This window comes from Hakea prostrata, chromosome 8 (genome assembly GCF_041222555.1).
Source record: "Hakea prostrata isolate BN-2017 chromosome 8, UWA_Hpros_2, whole genome shotgun sequence".
Classification (NCBI taxonomy): domain Eukaryota; kingdom Viridiplantae; phylum Streptophyta; class Magnoliopsida; order Proteales; family Proteaceae; genus Hakea; species Hakea prostrata.
The window spans coordinates 35,378,907-35,398,817 of NC_142607.1; the positions used below are offsets into that span (position 1 = coordinate 35,378,907).

The 19,911-nt window shown below is 36.5% G+C and overlaps 1 protein-coding gene across 7 annotated transcripts; it reads right to left on the reverse strand.

The window, feature by feature from the left end:
• Window positions 1-1,447: 1,447 nt before the first annotated feature.
• LOC149007671 (uncharacterized) lies at window positions 1,448-19,413 on the reverse strand. 7 transcript variants are annotated; one of them, XM_089164636.1, is made up of 7 exons: window positions 19,321-19,413; window positions 18,965-19,176; window positions 16,060-16,197; window positions 14,528-14,588; window positions 14,243-14,408; window positions 9,427-9,958; window positions 1,449-3,756 (listed from the first exon to the last, which is right to left on the reverse strand). In XM_089164636.1, exons 2-6 carry the CDS (start codon window positions 19,022-19,024, stop codon window positions 9,754-9,756), a joined length of 630 nt encoding a protein of 209 aa, XP_089020762.1. In that variant the 5' UTR covers window positions 19,025-19,176; window positions 19,321-19,413; the 3' UTR covers window positions 1,449-3,756; window positions 9,427-9,753. The 7 variants fall into 7 exon arrangements, with proteins under 7 accessions (XP_089020767.1, XP_089020762.1, XP_089020764.1 ...); XM_089164638.1 differs by having other exon boundaries at window positions 19,251-19,413; XM_089164640.1 differs by having other exon boundaries at window positions 9,427-9,838; window positions 9,928-9,958; window positions 18,965-19,413.
• Window positions 19,414-19,911: the final 498 nt, after the last annotated feature.

Genomic DNA, 19,911 nt, shown 5'->3' on the forward strand with positions numbered 1-19,911 from the left:
AAATATTTACTGGACACAATCTTTATTCAAATCACCTGATTACATGGGGTTTGTAAAATACATGTGTCTACAAAAGGAAAGACATAGCATCATATATATTGCTTTACTGAAAATTCAGTTTCTCAGGCTGTTGGGTATTCTTTTTGCTCCGAATTTCAGTGATTTGGAATCGAATTGAATAGAAATATTGAAAAAGTTAAAAGAGCTATCTCAGTATATCTATTCTGGTTAATTTCAACCATATTCCTTTGCATCAGTAAAATCGAATATCTGAGGCTGCACTAACCCTAACAAACAAATTTTGATATATCTGCAGCAAGAAACTATTAAGCTCTTAGAATTCCAAGAGACAAGATATGAGTCTTGATGGAGTCGAACCATCATCTTCTGGAAACAAATCCAAATGCTCTTCCCATTTTGAGTTAAAGACTCACCTAAGAAACTTGAATTCCCATCACTAGTACCTAGATTATTTTCATTACTTCTCACTGATTCCCTATCTTGATTTCCCAATTCCTTCATATTTCTTTCTAATCATTAGTAATTGTCTCTTCTGAATCTTCATGCCAATTGACCAAAGACTTTTCTGGAAACAAATCCAAATGCTCTTCCTTTTATTTTTTTTTTGGGGTAAAAGTGTGATACATCTTGGATAATACTGACTCATCCTTGATGGCGATGAATTATGGAAAGGAATCACAAGATAAGGGTAAGAAAAAACCAAAAATAAAAGCATCCGACTACTCACACATAATGAAAACTGTCTGGAATAACATATGTACTTCAACAATCAACAATGTTGATGGAGACAAAAGGACAAGAAAGATTAACCGAAAAACATCACAAGTAACTAACATAAAATGAAAATAATCCTGGATCAATGGAACAGAATAGAAAATGCAGAAGAATCACAACCGTAAATTCAAGTATAAGCACAACTGCATTCATAAAACTAAAGCCAGCAAACTCATCTGAGTCCATTTGTGACCCCAAGCCTGAAAGTATGTTCATCTACTGCTACCTATCTGTTATACTTTACCTAGTCGAAATAATTGATCTTCATAGTCCTACTGATAAGTCCAAACCACTAAGGCACAACAAACTTGACAAAGTTATAACTCCAATAAATCACTCTCCAACAGAATCCAGAAACAGCTTAAATTTCGGTTGAAACTTGAATGAATGCCTTCATCAGAACATGGATGGGAGTTTTAGGGGGGGGGGGGGGGGGGAACAACAAACCTTGAAGCTTACTGGCTGAGCAAATTACTAAAATATATTTTCATAATTCATTAGCCCTTTTTAATCCAATGTGAACTACAAATTCACATCACAATGTTTTAATCTTCAGAGAAGCCAACAGAGTCAAAAGAGCTGAATACAAACAGCAAAACTCAAAATTCTCTCTGTCTTCTCCTTATTCATAGAACGGAAAACATTCACTTCCAGGACTAGTTGATCGACAAAAATAATACATACTGAGCATAAAATCCCTTGTCAGACTAAAGAAATTGGGAAGATACGACAACCCGAACCACAAATGGAAAAGAAGAAAATAAAAGAAAAAAAATCCAGCAATTTGTCTCACCAGAGATGGTTGATGAACAATCATTTTCCTGCATAGCGATGCGGTATTAGCGCTACTGAAACATTGACGATAAGCTCCAGCAAGAGGATTTGGTGGCTAATTGTCACTGGAACTGGCATTCCTTCCAACACATTAACTTCCCTCCATTTGCTTCTTGCCACTTACATTCTGTTGCTTTGCAAATTAAGTGGAAGTATAGAAACAACCTGAATCAACTAAATGAAGAGGAAATCAACTTTCAACTTTTAGGAATTTAGACAAGAATTGAATAGGAATTGAGTTTAGCTAGAGCATGAACTTGAGAATGAGCTAACATTATTTCATTGTGCATGCCTAATAGTTCATAAGTGACTAGTTGCTAAGTGGTGAAGAAGAGACCTTCTGAAGCATTGCTTTCCAACTGAAGTTGAAATCCTTTGGGGTTAAGGAAATGTGGGAAGGGAAACAGAGAAAGACCTGAAGGACAAAAGCTAGAAAAATGCCAGAAACGTTCTTTAAGAGCATTACCAAATGCACTCCTAGCAGTTCCCAAGTAAATATGCAGTTCCTAATTCAATAGCACTCTACCTTTCCATTGTCAGCTTGAATTTGAACTTAAAATGTGGACATTTACATGGTTACCTAATCTCCGGTCCAAGGGATGCATGTCCCCAAATTTTAATACCAGTCCATAGAACATGCCATTCCCCAAAACAGAAAATTGAATTATACAGATGGAATGATCCTCAGCTGCCCGAAGCCTCAGAGTTATCCTCATCTATGGCTGAATGGTCCTCAGAAACAGGTGAAGCCATATCTCTGTTGAAGTTGTAGAATATGTTTCATCATTGTTATCAGATTCAAATGCTGGGCCTTCATCTAGGCATTCAACTTGCTCACAATCGCCTGGACTGTTAGATAGATGCTGGAAATACTTGGAACTATCAGCCTCAAGCACAAGAGTAGTTGGTTCTTCCTTCTTAAGGACGTTAAATGCAATCCCCTTTTGTATACTTTCTGTTTGCAATATATCTCCTTCACCTTGCATATATGATGCTAGTAGTGGATGGTGGACATCTATGATTGCTGACATCCCATTGGTTAAACATGTTGTTCCCGGAGTTCCCATCTGGTGTTGTTCCCCTTGGACTCTGATAGTATTGATCCTCCTTCCCTGCTGTCTGGAAAACAACAGAGTTGCTAAACTCGGCATCAACATCCAAATTTTGGATGAAGTCAGTGTACTTGTTTTCTGAAGTAGTCCTCATCAAAGGACCACCAGATCTTGTCCAGGGATTGAGTTCCACACGCTCTGATTCACTCACTTTCATCATTCATGTTGTGTTTGACACGGAAGCTCCTAGCTGAACTCCCCTCCTGTATTGCCACCAACACCTTGGTTAGATGAACACGACACATCTGAAAGAGTATCTTCTTCAAGGCACCCTGTTGAGTTCTCTCTTGCAAGGCAGTTCCATGAGGGAATCCTTTTAGGAGCATTAAACTTAACCGTACAGCTTATTCCATGGGAAGCAGCAGCAGCCCTCTCAGCACTCCTTTCAAGTTTACATCTGTGGTTGAGAATTGCCACACTCTCATCCAATGCAAGTTCAATGCCACAGTTGGCCTTTATGGCAGCAAGCTTCTCCCAAGTGCACCTCCTGCCCTGGTTCATAGCCTTCTGAAGCTCCATGTATGACCGAAAGAGAAAGAGAAATATAATCAAAAGAAGCTTATTTTTCATCACTAAAGTTCCTTGTGGGCTTTCGGGATGGAACCAAGAGATGACAGGCATCACATAGCCCTTCAATTGGTAGAGAATACACTGCAGAAATTGGAAGATCAGCTTCCTACTTGTGACAAAGACTTGGAAAATAACAACCAAAAGCAATGGTCCTACCAATGATTGTATAAGGACCAATGGCGAACTGATCGACTCTAGCTTCATTACTAATATCCATTATCTTGGGGAAAATAAATGAACTGGCTCAATATGGTAAATGATTAGCCAGAGAAAGAAAGAAACCTGGGGATAATGGAAAGAACAGAGACCCAATCCCAAAAAACACAGACCTAGATTTCCAGCAAAACAAAATGGACATACAGTCTTGTTCTACGCAAAGAACACTGAGAATATAGTTCTTCAACCCTCATTTGTGTGTTTAGTAACTGAAAATGGAGAGTATGCCCTGTTAAGAAAAAAAAAAAAAAAATCAATTAATCCCACAGTATAGGGAACACCTAAAGATTTTGGTCCAGAGACCTTCAAACCAAATCAAAAGCAACGGAGCAGATCCTCAAAACTCAAGCTGAGAAGGGTCATCAACAAAAACAATGGAAACCCAATATTTAACTTCACAAATTCCACTTAATATAATCCTCCAAATAGATGAATGTCGTTCAAAAACAGCAATACAAAAGATGATAATAGATAATTAACAAGAACTATTACTTCCAAGCTTGGATAAGGAAATAAGAAAACCACATAAGACGATTAACAAACCTGTTGTTTGCTTCTAATAGGAGCAAACGAAATCATGAAGACGCAATGTGTGATGAAGACAATGACTCAATGAAGTTGCATTTTAAATCTTCTAAAATTTACAGAAAAGCAGGCAAGCAACAGCAAAGAGGAGAATGAATCTCAATCGAGAGAACTGCGGCTGTGATTTAGAGACAGAGACAGCGAGATTCTACAAAGCCGTATGAATCTCAACTGTAACCGTTTATCTTTCTTATACTTTCGCTCGTCTTTCTTCTTCTTGTTTAACATGATTTGCACATGACTTTGATGGAACTGTATAGTCATGTTTAAAATATATATAAATATAAACATCCAAATGTGCGTAATATATACCTGTGGCAGATTTCTATCTGGTGATGGTATAGGGATAACGCATGTGACTTTTCTTTTCTTTTAAGGCATAACGCATGGTTTTTACAGTGTCTTTTGGTTTGATTTCTTGAATACTACCTATTTAAAGCATGAAGAACACAACAGCATAGGTATTTTGCTAAAGAAACCAATGAAGAGTTATAATTCAAGTGTTAGTATACATGAGAGGTTCTGAGAAATATAAATTTTGTAAAATTGAACAAATTGTATTGCATACATTAAATGTCTGATATAAAATTACAAATATGATTAACCAAAAAGGGACTCCCAGGCTTCAGTTCCAAGTTGAGTGTCTGGGTGGATCCATCCCTTGAGATGAGTACTCCGAATAAAGTTTCAGAGTACTCCATATCCAGCAACTCCACCATATAATCCGTAAGGACTACAACCATGGAGCAAGTAGAAAGAAGATGAAGGAAGACAAAGGACTAGGAGTGATGTTTTTAAGTGAAAAAGAACTTGAAAGAGGCAAAAATGGCAAAAGATGGGGAAAATCTCTGAAACAGCTGGCGGAAACTGCGAGTTCCGCGAAATTTTGCAGATTTTGACTGAGATTTGGGACTTTTGAATAGGATTATGCAGATTTCGGTTGAAACCAGGGAAAAAAGATTTCGCCCATAGGATTTTGTCTTAGTTTTGGAGAAAACTGATATTTCAATCATCTCAACCAAATGTAGATTTTGTCTATCATTACCTTTAAGGTGTAAAAATCAGACCTATGGAGTAATCCAACCAGATGTAGGAAAGCTAGAAAAAACTACAGAACTGAGTGCAAGGTTTCAGATCAGAATACAATTTTGAAGAGAGGTTTAAAAAAAATGCTTTAGAAGGCACTTATGTTAATACCGTTAAAATAGTCATATATTCAATCAGAGTCAGTTTTACCAGAATCCAAGTCAAACCAGGGAACCATAAATATGCAGAAAATTATAGACTCAAAAGAGACTCAACTGACTGACCAATCTAATGCATTATAGCAGAAGTTCAAAGCCAAAATAGAAACTGGGGTTTTTAAGAAGTGGACTCAAAAGGAAAGTCTCTTAATATAGGGGAATCCCATTAGCAAGTTAAACACAAATTTACGCCCAGTCCAGCCTGCACCAGCACTACCATGAGAGGTAGATACATGGGAGTGTTGGTTTAGGCCACACTCCCGGATAGAGTTCTTTTTAACACTACAACAACATGGCCTCATCCCAACTAAAGGGCTTGGCCACATGGATCCTTGCCCTCCAATCAGATCTATTCAAGGTTATACTTGATATAAGGCATAAGCTATTCATGTCTTCTCACATCTAATGTCATCTTATGTCTATCCCTAGAACTTTTAGATCTTTCAGTCTGAAAATCACTCTTTCATCCTGGGTCACTCAAGGAGCCTGGATTGAACATGGCCATGCCACAAAGATTTAATATCTCATTTTTTCTTTAAATGTTTTGGCCAACCAAAATTTTAAAAGTTCAGCAAAATATGGAAGTTCTCGGCCAAGTTACAGTGGGTTGTAGACCATACCAAGGCCTTAAACTTCATGGAAACCCTTTCTTATGCTATATACATTATAGTATTATACACACACGTTTAAGTGATCATATTGCAAAAAACATTTAGCAATTCGATTGGTGTTTAGGATTCACACCCTAATTGGCAGTACATAGTCGAATCTGCATAATTACACAATCACAAATTATTTAAGTATGAGAGGAGAAAAACATTTAGCAATTCGAAAGAGTAATGAAGTAAATCATCAAATTGTCAAAGATTAATTTTCAAGAACATCATCAAATAAATAACCCTGCTGCAGTCCTAATATAATCATTTAGTAGTTAATAATATATACTAATAATACCTACCATGCTGTCCAGGAATCCTACCAAAAGTCTGATGGAGCCAAACAACATTGTACATCAGTCTGTGAGAAGAAAAAACTATAGTCCTCCACAACTGACATGTACATTGCATCATCTACATACTGAAGGTAACCTATCCTAGGATATGGATCATCAAACTGGGAAGAAATCTATTGGTCCACCGTGATACGAGTCATATGATGCAGGTTGTAGCATGTCAGCTGGCGGGTTGGAAATGAGAAGATGTACTTTGCAAGAGAAAATCCAATACATCCATTTGAGTGGTACTCATGCTTGATTTAAGGACAAGTGTCATATTAATAGCTCCCAGGTTATACTGAAATATGAATCCAGCCTCTGGAAGCAAAAGATCAAAGAAGTAAACTCGAGACTGACACTTTAATACATGAAGCATGGTTGACATTCTTTGGATCACAGTGATGGGAGGAGCCATGAATACAGATAGTTTACGAGAAACCCTTTCTTATTTCATCATGATATGTCTTAAGCAGAGGAGCTCTACAAGTTCTCAGTGAAAAGTTGTTATAAGGTTGTATTTACTTTCTCTAATAAACATGATCATGTCCATCCTTTTGAACCAGTGGCTAAAATCTCAAAGATTTTAACCGAAATACCAAAATCTTCAACTGGAATACTGTATTTTTTTTATTTATTTCAAAGTGGCATTTCATTTCGGCCACATTGAAATACTCGCTTTCAAAAATTCAAATGTCATGCTACCTCACATGGCTTTCTCATAGCTTATCATGCATTGGAGCTGCTCCCAAATAACATCTATTATGATCATTCCTTAATTAATGCTTCCTAGTTTTGCCACTTATCCCTCTTAAAATCCTCTTTCACTAACGTACTGAGTCCACCTACATGAAAATTACGTATAAACCCACTATACTTTGGCTAAGACATTAATAACGATGAGATCCGTTGAAATAACCTTGGATAACCTAACAGTTTCTAAAAATGCAAAGAAATAATGGTCTGCCATGAATTTGCTGTTAAGTGACAAGGTATATAAGTTGACATACATGTGATCCTTAAAACCTCATCTTCCCTAATCACAAACGGTTTTAGGTTAGATAAACAAAGAAGTATTTGGTGTGCAACTTTGGTAACAATAGGATAAGCTATAAGGTGGTCAAACTTGGTGAGAGGGGGATTCCACAAAGCAACTATTTTAGGTTTTTTTGACTCAATCATAAATTAGAAGGTGATACAAAGGATGAAATTTCATATTGAATTAAAATAGAATGGATGAAATGGAGAGGGGTATACTGAGTCTTGTTTGATGGAGGTATCTTATTAAAATTTGTACAAAAACTAGGATGTATTGAGCAAAATGTTGGGCAGTTAAAAAGCATCTTATAGATAAACTCAGTACGAAAATAATGAGGATGTTGAGATGGATGAATCATGAAACTAAAAAAGGATAAAGTAAAGCATGACCATTACTAAAATTAGTTCAATAGTAGCTCTTGTAAATGATAAACTATGAGAAAGTCGTTGAGGTGACATGTTCATACTCAAAAGAGGTCTTTGAATGTTCTAGTACAAAGGAATGATTTAGTCCACATTGAAGGAACTAAAACAGCCAGTGGCAAAGCCAAGAATGCCTTAAAAGTAGTGAAAAAAGATATGCATGGCTTTGGCCTTGTATCTGGCATGACCTCAAATGGAGCTGAATAGCTTATATGGTTGCAGCTTATTTGCTCCTAGTCCTACATTATGGCATATATAAATAATGCATTTTGTTCCTAAGCATACACCATCGGTTCAAACTAGGGAGTACCTATTATGATACTCTAAAGTCAGGAACGGAAAGTGATTTCACGCACTGTCCAACCATAGAAGATAGAAATGGTGGATTGCAAATGAATTACTCAAATACTAGAACTCCTAACAAACCAGGGATTGATTGCAGGCAGACAGCAGCAGATGGCTGGTTGGGAGAAGAGGGAAGCCTGGAAGAAACTGGCATTGCAGAAGAGAAAAGAATGCATAAGAAGAAGGGGACTGCAAACGACGATTGCACAACCACTTCTGGCCATGCAGACACTCTACGAAACACCTCTCTATTTTATTCTATTCAACTACTGGGAACCACATCCCCAGGAGAAATAAAAGACTCATAGAACAACAAATTCACTAACTAAGAAACTAGTATATTACAGCCATTTGTATCCTGACCAAGATAAAAGATTATACAATACTTTTCCAATTAACAGGTAAACTTCCTAAAATCCTACTAGATCCAAACACTAAACTGGGCCCTGTTCATCTCCATCTAGAAACCGAAATGGTTTTGAATTGGTCCAAGGCAATGCACCTGCATCAGATGGAATCAGACAATGGACTATCTGCAGTTGAATAGTTTCCTCTAATTGCTCTCACGTGAAAGTACCACCTTCCTAATGACAGAATCTGGGGTTAACATTATCCCCATAGTAGTAAACATTTTTATTGATTTTAGTGGTCAATAATTTCCTTCTTTGCCTGAATTCCAAAGCCTTAGTTAAGTCTGCAGTTGAATAGTCTCCTCCCGTTGCTCTCATATGGAAGTACCACCTTCCTAATGACAGAATCTGGGGTTAATATTATCCCCATAGTAAACATTTTTTATGGATTTTTGTGCTCAATAATTTCCTTCCTTGCCTGAATTCCAAAGCCTTGGTTAAGTACCATATTTGGACCTCAATCAAATTTTAATTGGAGTCATTGGACAAAACTTTAATTGTCTGGATTCTGTTCTCTTTCTCAAAACATGCACGAACTTATGATAAGTTTTCCTCTTTTCACCTCCATGGTGCACCAATGCACCATCTCCCACCTTTGTGTTGACCCAGTCAGATAAGCCCGACCATGGTTTTGGACCAAGTTCAGAACTTCATAATGTACTATAGCAAGCAAAATGATGGCTTCAACCGTGGTGCTTATGTTATAAATTAAAGGAGTTTTTTGCCAAATTAAATCTTCAACATGTCAACAACCAAAAGTTACTTTGATGATATACTAAGACTGGGGCAGCTGGATGCTTTTAATTAATGAAATTTTCACGTTGTTGACCAAAAAAAAAAAAGATGGGGGCAGCTTGTGATACCTTGAATCAGTAGTAGCCTCTATAGACAGAACTACCAACAGCATTTCTGTTGTTCTTTCTCGGGCTCGTCATCTACAATTACCATCCCTTTCCTCTGCAGAGTTGATGAGAGGCCTTCAACACTGCTTTTCTTTTTCTAGAGCACACCTACAAGAAATTCATTAAAATCAGCACATCTACATGGATATGCATGGAGACTGGTGAGGCCCTACAGGTTACAAGACAGATTATGCACGTCACAGACCTAAAAAGAACTAGTGCAAGGAAATGTTTTCTGCAGTAGTCATTTCCTTGGATAATAGGAGGCAAAAGAAGTCAGACTTTAGTCTATGGATTTTTGTAATCAAACCACTGAAGGCAGCCTTCAAATAAAACAAGTATAGCCGATCTGAATGAGTATAACTTGAAGATCCTGAAGATAAAACACAAGTAGTCATAACATATGGGTTGCAATATCAAGGAAAACTTCATCAATGCCAGAGCCCAGTTTGGGAGACGTACAAACAGTTTAGCTCCTATTGATGCTGCATAGCTGTATTCAATAACAAGTTAATTCAACATAAAACTAGAAATAAACCATCATTCTACTGTACTCATTTTACAAAATTTGAGCAATCATCTACACACGATGAAAAATTATGTAATGATATTTATTTATTAAAACAAAATTTTGGAGATATCTCCATATCATAGAATTTCAACCATTGCAATTAGTTTCATATCATCTGGCCCTTCGCCTCCTACATTTCATTACCTATAACAATTATCGAACACAATGGTGTCAATTAAAGCAACACAGGTGTCAAGTATAGTACTCCACTTTATATCAATCTCACAATATTCCTTAACAATCGATCAACATAACACTCTTCCACAATATCAATTAGAATCACCATGTAACCCATTTCCCAAGTGAAAAGTTTGCCATAACCAATTCTCAATATGGCAGTATACATCTACAAAAAGATTTAGGACTTCAAAGACCTAGCAACCATGATCCTCCTGGACATTGAAGTTTTGAACAACCAGAGAAACCTGATTTTTTATACAACTTGCAGGTTTCCACATAAGGGAAAGAGGCAGCAACCAAGTTGCACATGCAAAATTACTAATAATCTGATCTCGTATATTCATCAAGTAAGCATTCATAAAAAGAGAACAAGATGAGAAAAAAGGGGTAGTAGTAGGATGGTTAGGAACCTGCTTCTCAGTGGAGAGGTCATGGGTTCAACTCCTACCGGCAGCATATGTAATATCCCTATCCCTATCCCTATATATAAAAAGCGCCTTTGTACCAAAAAAAAAATAGAAAAAAGGGGGACAGCAAGCAGACTAACAAAATACGTCCTAATACAACCAGGAGTTGACAGGAAAGTATAATAGAAACAATAGAAGTCCTATTAGGGTTAGGACTTGAATCAGACTTGGAAAAAGAAATTAAAACAGATGTCTACCATACAACCTTGGAATGAATCTTGCAAAATCTTGGTAATATGAAATTTTTGGATATCTCAACCACCTTGCCCTGAGACGATATTGGGGGTTGAAACCAATTTGACCAAAATTTCGATTCAAATTCTGTGAAATTTTGAAATTTCAGAACTTTTATTAAGTTTTCGGTATCTTGAGGGTTTCCTAGTAAAAAGATATATAAATACCAACTTTCATCAACATCTCGATGGTTTTGACCGAGAGGTAGTTCCGACAGATAACACCATGAGAGAGGGAATTTTTTTCCATTTTGAACAAAATCTTCTTCAAATCAACACCAGCAAACACGTGGAAGCAGTGGATTAAAGCTCCAAACACTAGGATTGAAGTGTTTTCTTTAGTTTGAGGTAACCCATTTTTCTCTAAGCAATTATTTTGGAATATATATATGTCCAAAAATTATTTAATAGTGATGAAATTAATATATGATGAACACCATGGGCCAATGTATGGACCACGATGTCGGAATTCTTTGTTACAATATGTATTTTTTTTTTACTATTTTCTTACATGAAAAATGTAAAAGAAATATATGATAGATGTATTGTATAGCGATGAAATAAATATATGTTGAACACCATTGGTTGATCTACTTGAGAGGGTCCCGTGGGTACCAGCCTGGTAGACAGACTAATATGATGGGAATTGATACATTACGTAGCTCTATTAGTGGACTGAGTATTGGCGAGAGGGACTCCAAATCGAGTGGGTATTGGCATTTTCCATCTTTTATCAATGATGATAGTTCATCAATATCACCCTCAGAGCACAGTGGATCATATTTCAACCCACATGGTCAGTTGATTGAGATGGGCAGCATTTGCCTGCTCCATTGTATTCCAGTGTTTGACTATGGATCCATTAATAGTATGGCGATATTGGATCCTTGTTTTGTTGATGAGATATTCTCCTACCTTGCACACCAGCTACCGTACCCATACATGTTCCCAGCAGCACCATATGTTTTGTATGATGGTGGATCAATGATTTTTGGTGCCAGTACATCACAATTTGGTGACCCATATCCTAGGATGGGTTACCTTCAGTATGTCGATAATGTGACATCCCTGTTTGTGGTGTCAAATTATATAATATTCTTCTTGGAGTCTATGAGACTATGATGTGGGATTCCAATTTGTCACTATCAGATTGCAGTCCAAATCGAGTCTGACTGACTTAGTGGGATTGAGCAAGGCCAATATAGTAGCTTACATTAGTCAACACTCAAGGGGAATTTCTTTGGTTTTGTATTTCCTATAAATTGAAGTCGTCATGTAAACTCTTATTCTCACACAGTTTGCACAATTGTTTTTGATATTTGATACTGATGATGTATGTGCGTATGTTGGTAGTTGAGTTAATATTTTAATATAGCTTTAATATTTCACTTCATTATCAATTGAAATTGCTCAATCATTTATGTCAATTTATACTTCAAGCATGTTTAGATATCTATATATATATTTAGTTTTGACCAAACACAAACAAGCATGAGTGTGATTTCAAAAGACCACTATGGTTGCTTTTTTAGTCAAGCTAACCATAGATATGTATAGATGGGACTTGAAATAGGATATCCAAGAACCAGAACCCAAAAATGAATAAGAGCCACCAAAACCTGGCAAATTTTGTACCAGGTTTCAGCAAGATTTCAACCAAAGTCTCAACATCTCGGTGGGGTCGAGACAAAACAAGATTTCAGATCCTGCTTACAACAGCTTTAAGGGCCTGTTTGGTTACGAGTCTGGAGATTTTAAATATCTAGAAATTTCAAATCTATAAATTTCAAATTAATTGAGTCATAATTCATAAAATTAACTGTTTGGTTGTAGAATGAAATCTATGGATTTATGGTAAAAAACTATTTGGTCGACGTGATTTTTGTGAATGCGCAAATGTTTAGCTTTTTTATAGTAACAATGAAATCTCTGGATTTCACCCCTTACCCATAAATCTACAGATTCACGACTTTAGTGTAAAAAGATGAATCTCTAGATTTCATGAATCTAGAGATTTTCACAACCAAACGGGTATAATTCTCAGATTCATGAATCCAGAGATTTCAAATCTCTGGATTCATGTAACCAAATAGGCCCTAAGGAATTGCCTAACTAAGTTTAAAACAAACTAGGATTCCTAACTAACTTCTAATTGAAGAGATAACCCAACTCAACTATAACTCTATAAACTAATTCAAAATAAAAGTAAATTAATTAACTATCCATTTTCGAACTCAACTCATGTTCCCATGCTTTAGGTCCAACTAGTTAGCCAATTACAATGTAGACACAAGACCAAAGGCTCATAGCCCATGAAACCAACCCATAGGCGAATTCCTATGAAAAGATGCCAAATTTGGCGCCTGACCTGCATTAAGTAAATATGATTTAAACTTTAAAAATCAATCTTAAATACTTAATAGATATGTGTATGCTGTACTTGTAACAATTGATAATTAGTAGTATTAACATTTATTTTTGCAAATTGCAATTTGCATATTTTAGTTGTTTTCATTAATTTTGCATGTCAAGGTATTAAATTATGTGTAGCATAGGGTTTCTTCGGAAATCATACAGCCAAGTACACTATACACTGCAAACCTAGGGTATGGAACTGAACAAACAATTTGATTCTCTTTAACAATCTAAAGGTTCCATTGTTTCAGGATGCTAAATTAGGATCTGTATGCCATTTGACCATTGAAAATGTGAAAAGTTTCAACTGAAATGTTTTTATGAATTATTTATGTTTAATTGAAGGTCAAGACTTACTTCTTGAAACTTGTGCAAGAGCACCTGTGCTACCGGTTTTCATTCAAGGACAATCATGTCATCTAAATCGGTTATCCAGCCATTAAAACAATCTACAAGTGAATACCGATAGAAATCCAAAATCACAGAGAAATATCGAAAACTAGAGTAATCACGATTGCTAGGTAGTAGATGCTTATGTATAAGCACCATCTTTTGAAAAATACAGGTCCAGTTGTGCAGGTGTAACCTGCTCTGGACCTTGACTCAAACCACAGGGTTGTGAGAAATCATAGCTGCATCAATCTGGAGCTCTGGAAATGATCAAGGCTCAGTGGTCATTTTGTGCGACCCTGTGTCAGGGTGCAAGGGCTGTGTGTCTGGCATGACTGGATCACATTCCTTCTCCCAAGAATATATTTTACGTCCACCAAAATTGAGACATTTACATGTTCTTATCTTAACATTTAGAAAGGCATACCAAACAAATTGATGATCCAACTTTCCGAACTAGAATAGTCCAACACATAGATGGTACAAATTGCTTCCTAGGAGGCAAAGGAACAGCTCCATACCTTTCTGCCTCTTGAAGATCAAATTTCTTTGATCTAACCAAATCACTTTTGTTGGCAGAAATTGCCATAACAATGTTTTTGGGAGCCATTTGTTGAAGTTCTGTCACCCAATTCTTCACCCAAATGAAGGTATCATCATCTGTAACGTCATACACCAAAAGTGAGGCTGCAGCCAACCATTAACATAAAAATCTGTCAGTGCAGACTTAAATGTTGAGATGTTGTGATTTCATCAACATCAATGGACCAAACAAAGAGCTTGACAGAAAATTCTGATATACAGACCATCTACATCACGATAGTATATTGGACCCAGAGCACAAAACCGTTCTTGACCTGCTGTATCCTGCAATCAGAGCACATGCTGCAATATTACATTATTAATTTCTCATAAATAAACAAAGCATCCCAATGCAAAATGGTAAGAAGATGTTAAATGATAAAAACTCAACTTGACTCCAGCCAAGTGGCTGGGTATGAGATCGAATCATCACAAGATATGATTAGTTGATCACAAACAGGTGGAAGAACTTAAAAAAGTCAGGTTACACGAAGGAACTTGGAGCTTAACTACTTTGAGCATATACGACAATAATTTATTCCGTTTGATATGAAAAATAATTCTTAGTGATACAATCATTCTAATTATAGAAGAGAGACATTATATTACCCACTATATGGGAGGTTACTTCATGAGACCTGGATGTACAGAGTATTTAAGTTGACAACATTCACCATCATTTTAAAATTAAAGTAAAACATTTCTTTTCTTCAATTACATGATATCAGTAATCAACAGTTGAGGAAATTAGAATATGGACTATCACATGTTATGCATGTATATTACAATCAATAAATTTTGCCAAACAGGAAACATTATACGGTTTGCCTGATTCCCATGTGAATTCATAGCTTAGGCAACAAGGCAGTGGGGCAGTGCCTCACCACTTAGGCAACAAGGCAGCCAAGTTTTCAATGCCCCCTCTTTACTAACCTTAAGTGTAAAATCAACTCTTAGCCCCATTAAGCCATCACAATAATGTACACCTAAAAAAGACAGCTGAACTGAACAGGCAAGCAATTGGAAGTTTGAAACAATTAAAACAGATTGCTTATACTGTTCCTGGTGTTTGTCATTATCATGATATACTTAGTTTCACATTTTGTTGATATTATTCTTAAGAATATGATCTTATCTATAAGTAATTAATGTGCTGTCGATAAAGATAAATGTTTTTGTTTTTCTCTCTAAGAAGTTTGACTGGCCAAATGATTTAATTTTTACATTAGCCTTTTGGTACTAGGTAAACACAAACCAGCTTTCGGACAAATCCAAGATCTCTCAAATCTAATATATACTGAAGGAGTTATGTTCCGACCAAACTTATTTGGTGTACACAAATACTGTCAAAATCATTCTGAATGAAAACAAAAAAATGAATATTTTACCACACTTTTAGTTTTTAAAAATTTTTACCATATTAAGATTTTGGAATTTTTACTTTTTGACTTTTGGGGAAAATCCCCAACATTAGAAAGTTGATTAATTCATCTACTGCTGAAGTCCAATTTTTGTCCTTTTAGAAATTGATTTCTTAAATTATTTCATTATATCCAAAAAAGGGATTATTTATTTATTCGTGACCATTCCTCAGTTGGCACATTTAGTAACGGGTATTTTTTTTATTTTATAACTTAACTGATGTTGTTCTTTACAATCTAATCATAATATGCAGACGAAGACAGTCCCAAAACTAGGTCTTCAAGACTTGGTTGAGAAACTTGATCGAGAGAAGGGAAAGTATAAGAAAACGCACCCAAATGGCTAGAGTAATAGGCACACCTTCTATAACAAGGCCTTTGGTCAGATAGGAAGTTTGTGCAGTTGCTTCTTGTTTCTCAGAGAATGAATTATTCACATACTGCAAAACAAGTGAAGTTTTTCCAACCCCTACCTGCATAAAACCCAGGAAATCTCAAAACCAACAAAGCCACAAGTTATGGAGTAGCCAAGACATCAGATGTACTGGAATGCTTTAGAACTTTGAAAAGGATAAGACGAAAACCAACCTAAAAAGTAAAGCTACTACACGGAAAAGCTTAACAGATTTAGCCACAACAAAAAAAGGAATCTATGAGATTCAGCATTTTGGTGCTCATATTGCATAGCACTGTAACTTACAATTTATGGTTCATATTTGATTAAGTAAATAATTACTTTTTAAGGAGTAGTATCTACAACAAACATTATGGTCAATATTTTTTACCACATTTACTACTTTAAAACCCTAATGGGCTCAACTTCATAAAATAGCTCCTATACACAAGATGTTAAATGGTTCCAAACCTAGAAACTCACCCAAACAACATTCTGAATCCCAACACCGAAAAGAAACACAAGAACTGAACAGATACAGAAAATAGAAAATCGACTAGAAGGAGACTCACTACTCACATGTCCAATCAAATGAGACCTCAACATCCATCTCAAGTTTTTTTATCAATGGCTAAGCTTCATGCTTTAAAGAAGAAAATGTACAGAGAAACACAGTCTCAGAGAACTCTTTCTGGAAATTCCAAGAAAAAGGGGAAGAGATCCACACACAAGCAGTACAGACCTGCAACCAATATAATCATCTAGCGGAAACCATAATTAACACCGGTGATACATCTTCCTTCCCATGTTCTACTGTTTCAAGTTGAGAAGCCTTTCATTGAAACCTCTAGGATGTGGTATTACATCTAGTGGTATAAAAGATTATCCTCCAATATAGTCTGCAGATTGGATTTCCTAACATCGGATACTCCGTGTTCAGTAAGCCATTACCTGAGGTAGAGATTATTATGCACTTATGGGTTTGAGCACTCCAAGGCCCAGCAATTTCACCATTGAGCATGTCAACTACTAGCTGAGAATCAAATCCAAATGGTACTTCAATAAATCTGTTATGAATGCAGATGTTGGATCCCATTAGAATAGCCATCAGTTCCATGTTTAGCACAGATAAATCATAACTTGCACCCGTGAACGCTAGGACTGGGCTCCCTTCTCAATTTCGGACCAATCCACCAAACGAGGCCCTGTTGTTGGATACAGATCCATCACAGTGTAGTGTCATCCTGTTCTCTTGAGGGGGTGAACTGGTAGCAAGCTTTAGGGAAGCCATCCACACAATCTGGATGCCTCATTTCTCCAGCACAAATGTTGTTTGAAATTCTGACAACCAGATAACGAGAAAGTGGCACATTTAGAAATAACTTGTTCTTTGATATCTGCTAAAATGAGGAATCTTGTCTCCAAGACTATAGTGTTCCTTTCTGTCCATAGATGATACACCATGGTACGTATTGCCAATTTTCCAACCCAGCTGATTTTTTATTCTCTCCAGAACACTATTTAATCTAAATTGCAGCCTCTTCCAAGGTAAGAGGAGGTTTCCATTGTCAGCGCAACAATGAGAAACTATCCCTCCAAACTAGAGGGAATAGTGAGAAAACCTCCAGCTCACAATTGATGAACTGTAAGACACTTCCAATGCAATAAACTCAGAAAGGCAACAGAACAACCTTTTGGATGTAATTAACCATAGTAGTGGATGAAGACACTACCCTTCTTTTTATCTCTTGCAAAATAAGACACTAGCTTTTTAAAGAAAGGCAACTTGACAACCTTTCAAACGCCAGCAACCCTACTAGTATATCATTTTCATAATTTTCAGATCTTGGTCTTCAAGTAAACATTAAATAAAGCCTAATGTTATTACATTTTTAAAGCATTATTGCCCAATACAATGTTGCTTGTTAATTCAGTTTCACAAAAAGCCACAAATAACTTTTGAAACATGTTAGAGATAGCTTAGGTTTTCTAAATCATTGAGACTTAATTTTCTTCATTTGAAGTTGAAACGCCTACAAAAATGTCCCACCAAGGTGAGCCAAAAAAAAAATAACACTTCTTGGAGCAATTGGTTTACGGGTTTAAGAGCATCTAATGCTTTGAGAGTCTTGATGGGTTAATAACCAAATTGATGAATACTGGAAAAGGGGGAGCCCAAAGGTAATCAGATGACACCCAAGCTTCCACTCTGCTTACAATAGTAACTTCGGTATACAGCTTTGGCTTTAATACCGATGCCATATCTTTCTCTCACTCTAATTTATAACTGGAATTCCAGGCAAAGGGAAAAGGAAGAAGACACTGAACCGTCTAGCAGTAGAATTATAAAAGTCAATGAAGATCTTTCTATGAAACTCTTAAGTATGAATACCCACGAATTTCTATCAGATTGAATTGCAGGGGATAAATAAAAAAGAAAAGGTCGATTACAATGGAAACCCATTTGTGAAGGTCATATATAATATATTTAATTTTCAACAATGCCACTGGAATTTTTTCGAATAGACAACGATCTGGAGTTATGTAATGTCGGTCGTTCAACACTCTTGAAGTTTATTCTAATCAAACATATGAAAGAAGTTAACTTTACAACAACTTGGGACTCAATCATCTATGAATTGAAACAAATATATCAGTGAACGAGTAGCCGAAACAAAGATCGACAGATGAGAGAAAAGCAAACCCTAGCCCATAAAAATCGCGACCCTAGATACTCCCAAAGCAGGAGCATTAAGCGCAAGTCAACCTCAAGACAGAACATGCATTTCAATACAAAAGTAACGACTAGAAGAGTTCCAACAAATCGAGTTGTGATTTTGAATTACCGTCACGGCGTCACCAAGAAGAACGAGCTTGAACGACAGACCAGATGGTTTGGAATTCATCCTCGGACTTCTCAGCTGCCAGAATTGATCCGATTTCAACAACGAACAACCGCGGAAAGAAATCTAATGAGCATCACTGATCTCCAGAATGGAGAAATGAATATCGTTCTTTTCACGCCAAAACGGTAAACGCCGAGAGACACAGTAGAGTTCTGAATGCAGAAATATTGAAAATTAAACTGCGAAGAGAAATTGCTAAAATGTAGAATATACGAATCTAACAAACCCTTGTGTAATTCCCCAAAAAAATAAATTAGAACATGTTCAGAGAACATCAAGAAGACGGTTTGGTGTACATTCTTGGTTTTGCAATCTTCAATCCGAGTCCAAGCGCAGACCACTTGGGAAGAAGAAGCTTGGGCTTAGCTCTAGCTTTGAGCTAAAGTAACACCCACTTTAATCTGGCAGTTACGCCAGCACCATTGAGTTATGCCACATAAAACTAGATGAATTGAGAACCCACTAGATGAATTGAGAATTTACAAAATCATACTATCATATTTCATATACTACTATGTAAAAGGAAAACTTGTAAATCTTGTGGTATGTATTTTACTTAACCAAACTACCCCCTGAATAGAGAGGTGCCTACTCATAAAACCCCCGAACAACCCATCCCAACCCTCCCAACTATTCGTATTCATTTTAGACTCTGCATTCAGCTAGAGCATTGTGATCAGTTCAGAGACTGACTTAAGCTTCGAAGGTTGCCTCCTGACCCCAGCGGTCAGGCCACGTCTAACCTTGTTTTAAAGATTATCTTCACAGATCCAGAGGCTTAACATTTTCTGGACGCATCAGATTCAAAACTGAATTGTCATAAACTCCTCAAGTTATGGGTAGGCTCACTCTAGAGTTAAGATTATATTTCTCTTCTTATTATATTA

What these genes read in the sequence shown, in the direction of transcription:
- LOC149007671 (XM_089164636.1), bottom strand. Translation starts at nt 19,024, where the DNA reads ATGAATTCCAAACCATCTGGTCTGTCGTTCAAGCTCGTTCTTCTTGGT. An exon ending in CTATTACTCTAGCCATTTGG is followed by an intron (nt 14,589 to 16,059) that starts GTGCGTTTTCTT and finishes CTCTGATTGCAG; the next exon opens with GATACAGCAGGTCAAGAACG. An exon ending in ATACTATCGTGATGTAGATG is followed by an intron (nt 14,409 to 14,527) that starts GTCTGTATATCA and finishes GGTTGGCTGCAG; the next exon opens with CCTCACTTTTGGTGTATGAC.